Source organism: Diadema antillarum, unplaced genomic scaffold (genome assembly GCF_040938485.1).
Source record: "Diadema antillarum isolate AM-2024a unplaced genomic scaffold, OU_Dant_1.0 seq00000368_RagTag, whole genome shotgun sequence".
NCBI lineage: Eukaryota > Metazoa > Echinodermata > Echinoidea > Diadematoida > Diadematidae > Diadema > Diadema antillarum.
In genome coordinates, this window is record NW_027271369.1 from 2,611,334 (window position 1) to 2,616,471 (window position 5,138).

General features: G+C 38.3%; 1 protein-coding gene across 1 annotated transcript; it reads right to left on the reverse strand.

Annotated features, from left to right (window-relative positions):
* Window positions 1–3,683: 3,683 nt before the first annotated feature.
* On the reverse strand, window positions 3,684–4,787 carry LOC139731372 (G-protein coupled receptor moody-like). Its single transcript, XM_071642263.1, has one exon. The coding sequence runs from the start codon at window positions 4,785–4,787 to the stop codon at window positions 3,684–3,686; it is 1,104 nt and encodes a 367-aa protein (XP_071498364.1).
* Between the last annotated feature and the right edge of the window lie 351 nt (window positions 4,788–5,138).

Below are 5,138 nucleotides of genomic sequence, written 5' to 3' on the forward strand. Positions count from 1 at the left end.
TTGGGCGTTCTAGCGTTATTCACTTTTCAATTTCTTTTGTTTTCCTTTGTTTTAGCAAAAGAGTTGGATGATTATATACATATATATTATATTGCGTAAAAAGAAACCTCTTATGAAATGAAAGAGGATATAATTTTAAGATGAATTCAAAGTTTATTTGATAAAAATTGGTTTTGATATTTTTTTTTTACTGAGATATCCAAACAAAATGATCGTAATAGAATGTGGGACCCACCTTTTGTTAGGATCGCTTTGTTTTACTTTGTTTTTGGATATCTAAACCATTTCAAAACCAATTTTCATCCAGTGAATCTTGAATTATTCTTATAATTGTATGCTCTTAACATTTTATAAGTGCTTTCTAATTATCTCGTTATCTCAAAAAGTTAAAAGCTGAATCCTGGATTCAATATGTATTATGTATTTATATACATTCATTTTTTCTTTAATTGTTCTCTTTTTAATCTCTCGTGCCAACATAAAAACAAAAGAAATTCTCACTTTTCAATATACCAAATACAGTCATAATTATGCTCACTGGGCATTCACACGTATCTAGATTGCTTAATTTGAAAAAAAAAATTGTAATTAAACAAACTCAAATAAAGTTTGTGATAAGCAACTCGGTACGTGTAAAAAGGCCCTTAAACTCAACAAGAACACAATAATTGCTTCTACAAACAGAATAACAAAACGTTTCTGCATACCACGGATGCCAATATTTTGATTCAATGTAAATTGTAAATGAGGTTTTCTTTTGGATCGTTCTACATACACCATTAAAGATAACTTTGATTTCTTTTCATATTAAAAATAAGCCAAATACCATCACAAGCAGCAGCGACTGGCATGAACGAACTACCAGTAAGATTTGATAACAGCTTTCCAGGTTTCCATGGAGACAGATCTCAATGCGTCCCTGGTGGTAAGTAGGTTTCGCATGTCTATAGGATAGAAGGGGCCCTTTATTTCTTTACACAATGGACTCATACGAGACAATTTATTTCGTTTGCAGCTCACAAAAGGAAATATTATTGAACCATGACAGACACATCACAGATACGGTAATCAATATATTTTATTGTCACAGTACTGTCTCCTTCACTGGATGTTCCTCTTGATCTGAAAGAAAACACTTTAAAATCACTTTCTTATTACGCTTTCATTTCTTTATGCTATAGGAGACAGCTAGGTTGGTATCATCATCCTGGACTGTGTTGATGTTGATGTTAATTAGCAGGGATGATGGTGTGATAGAAGTAATCTTGACGATTGTCGACTGGGCAATGGTGATGGTGGTGAAGATTCGTAATTCATTTAGAATATTGATATCAAGATTTTAACTAATAAAGATCAATTTTGAATGAATTTGATATATAGGTCCTAAGTAGAATACCAAATTGCAGATTTACACCACAGAAAGATATTTACATACATCCATTCAATGTGACTCATTTTCAGATGATTTTACATAGTATGTGCACATATCATAATAATCATTATGACAAATGAATAGTAATTTGTATCGCTAAACTTGTAAGAGATATTTCCATATAATACATAATAATTTATGGTCTTAGATTTATAGTCTTTGGTGTCTTACTCTAAAATTTGATATTTTGACGAAGCTTATATTCCATTCTTTTTCTCAATCCCTAAAGTAAAGACATCTTGTCAAATGTTGAATCCCTCGTGAATGAGTAAGATAATAACATAGAACAATATTTTCTTAATAACCTTACGCGAAAAGAGTTTTGATGAGTGTTATGCTACTCATGACGTATAACAAAAATGGGAAACAACAACTTTATCGGGACAAAAAACCAATCGTGAATAACATCACAGATGTCTTCAGGAAAGTGAGGGCTATCATTTCAGAGCTTAAATACAAAGACTGGCATTTTGGGGTGATGTTCGTTATTCTGAAGGTTCATTATCCCCAAAATGAACTGAAGTTCGCTACTGCGAAAATGAAAAGAAGGTGCACACGAGCGAACCTTCGAGTTCACGAACTTTATTTCGTTTTCGGATTAACGAACCTTCGAAATAACGATTCTTATTTCCATACTCGGATGAACGAACCTCGGGAATAACAAATTGTAACAGCGTATTTCCTAACACTAGAATGGCCGAGAGAACATATTGTAGAGACATGAATAGATTAGTACATACTGTCTATCTGAGGATTTCCCCGATCTTGTGAATTCGTTGTTCTCTACAAATCGTGTTCTTTCAGTTGGACACATGCATACCTCAGAGTGAGACTGTGGAGATAATGCTTTCTCAACCTGCACTTTCATAGAAAATACAAATAACTGGTGATTTAAAGCAGTAGTTGCTCCAGCGTATCAAAATAGTTGAAAATACACATGGAACAGTGTGAATGTGTAATTTCATCCGAGTAAAAAAACAATGGTTAAAAGTTCATCAAGGTTGGTTACACTCGGTATGAGGAATGATACGGAATTGTCATTATTATAGTATAGTATAATATAGTAAAGTATAGTATACAAATATCGACTGCTGCAGAGGGAGATGGTAAAACTATTTGCACCGAGGTGATTTCTCAACAGTGCTATGTCCCGAGACGAAGTCGAGGGACATAGCACTGTTGAGAAATCACCGAGGTCAAATAGTTTTACCATGGCCCGAAAGAAAGCAGTCGATATTTGTTTTATATCCCTCTCGAGCATTTTACTAGAGTGATGACGGTTCCCTTTTGGAAAAATGTGCAGGTTTCCTGAACGATTTGTTGGCCGTAGCAGTGCAGCAGCAGTGCGTGCAGCGCGTAGCGAACGACACCGCTGCGCTGTACTGTATAGGCCACCGAGTAAACAACGTTGATTCCTACACACGAGCTACACTACAGCGTGCAAAACTCCGAAAGATCGAGGAGGTCCAGGACTACGTTAGAAGTAGGCCTAAAGCGGCTTCGTTACCCAGATCATCTCCAAAATCGGTTTTAGTTTATTCCTAATTCGCACCTGATATGGTGTCCTCCTGCGATCATTCCTCCGTTACTTGAAGCAGTCACTTTGTCAATTGAGCTGAATGCATTGATCACATTAACGTTACACACACACACACGCCATCGCACCACAGATTTCTGTAATGCTGTCGCGCACCGCGCTGCTCCTAGCGCTAGACTAGCTACAAGCCACAGGACTGTCGCTCAAAAGTATCGCTACTACGCGCACTGCGTACATTCTTAAGTGAGAAATGTAGATATCGATCACACGATCACGATGGGTGCAGATCGTGGATTCCCAAAAGTACTATATCACGCTGGCTAGTAACCAATTGCACCGCATCCAGCTGCTCGTAGCTAGCTAGTAAAACTACACCATGTTCGTGCTCTGTGTAATCCTATGGCAAAAGACTTTACATGAGGGATATAATATAGTATAGTATCTTTTTGCTCTTAAATAAAATAGAATGGAACTGATATGAAATTAGCTGAAGACAATAAATGAAAAAAAAATAATGATTTATAACAATTTGGATGGACATACCAAATTATTCCTTACACTTTATGAAGCAAAATGATTCCTGAACTTTTTTTTTTAATATTTGTTTGAACAGGTGACAACAATATCACTTTAAAACCCTTCAACAAATTACCTACATATCCTCTGACCACTGCCTATATTGCGACTAGTGCAATCACTCAATTCTTGTTACAATCACACTGTTTTTGTGGTGTATTTCACGTCTTTCTGTAGTTGTTTTATCCGACAGTTGATAATAGCTTTGAAGGCTGTCTTGTACTGGGGATGCTTGAAAGCATATATGAATGGATTCACGCAACCATTTATTAAAATGACTATACCGGTGTAAAGATCTGTTTTATGGCTACTTTGTATGCTGAAGGCAATACAACTTGGCATGAGGCAGCAAAAGAAAGCGCAGAAGATGATGAAGAGATTTTTGGTGACTTCAATTTCCCTCTTGTTGATCTGGGCACGCATTCTCTCAGCTGCCGTGCTGCCGTCACCTTGGCTGATAGTGTTGACTGGTCCATCCCTGCATCCCGAAACAGCTGCCGACTGAGGCGACTTGTCTTTCGTAATCGACAATAGCTGTCGATGATGATGTCGAACGTAACGCAAGATGTCGACATAAAATCCAGATGTGATTATGAACGCCGGAAACAAGGTCGTGGTTGCCATCACTGTGGAATAAGAATCGGCAATTGTACCGTCGTCGTTGTATGTACACACATATGGCCAGTTAGAATAGCCGATCTTTCCAGGTCCGAAATAAGAAACACCAGCACACATGAAGTAGCTGTAAGACCAGACGAAGAGAATCATTAGGCTTGCGTTTTTCTTGTTGTACACTCTGGCATACACATGTCGACCTTTGGTGATCAGGAACCAGCGATTGATAGCTATCATTGACAAAGTTAGAGCACTCGTCCCAATCGAAGACATCAGCATCGCCCCGAGTATCTGACAGAACCAATCCGGGAGAACCTTGCCTCTCACAGTGGTTAGGATCTGGAACGGTAGGGTCAGGCACGAAAGAAAGTCATTGATGCTGAGGCTGACAACGAACACGTTCGTGGTCGTCTGGAGCTGAGGAGAAACGAGGACGGCAAGAACTGTACAGACGTTCCCCACGATGCCGCAGAACGAGATCGCTGCTAACGCGAAGATAACAAAAATCACCTCTGATGTGGAGAATAGCGTGGAGACGCTTGACTCGAGAGGAACCAAGGTGGTTGTAAGATTTTCGAAGAAGATGTCATATTCTCTTAGGACTGTGATGAATACTGGTGCTGCCATGGTTCTGATGGTTTGAATATTACGTAAAAAATAAAATCTCATAATCATGAAACTTGGAGTGGATGATGGCCTTCTAGCCATACACACAAATATTCCTTTTTTAGGATTAGCATGTGATACAATCTGGGGGCATTTCATGAAGCATTTTATCCAACAACTTTGTCGGACAAAATTGCTCTCAGCCAATCAGATGCAAGGAATTCAGTAGCTTTTAACAGTTTTTCGGGTGAAATGTCTGACAAAAAGCTTCATGAAATGCTCCCCTGATCAAAGGTTGCTGTCACAACCCCAAATATCGCTCTGTTCGGCTACCGAAAGGAGAGTTTCTAGCAACTTTCGGTTTGGAGGAGA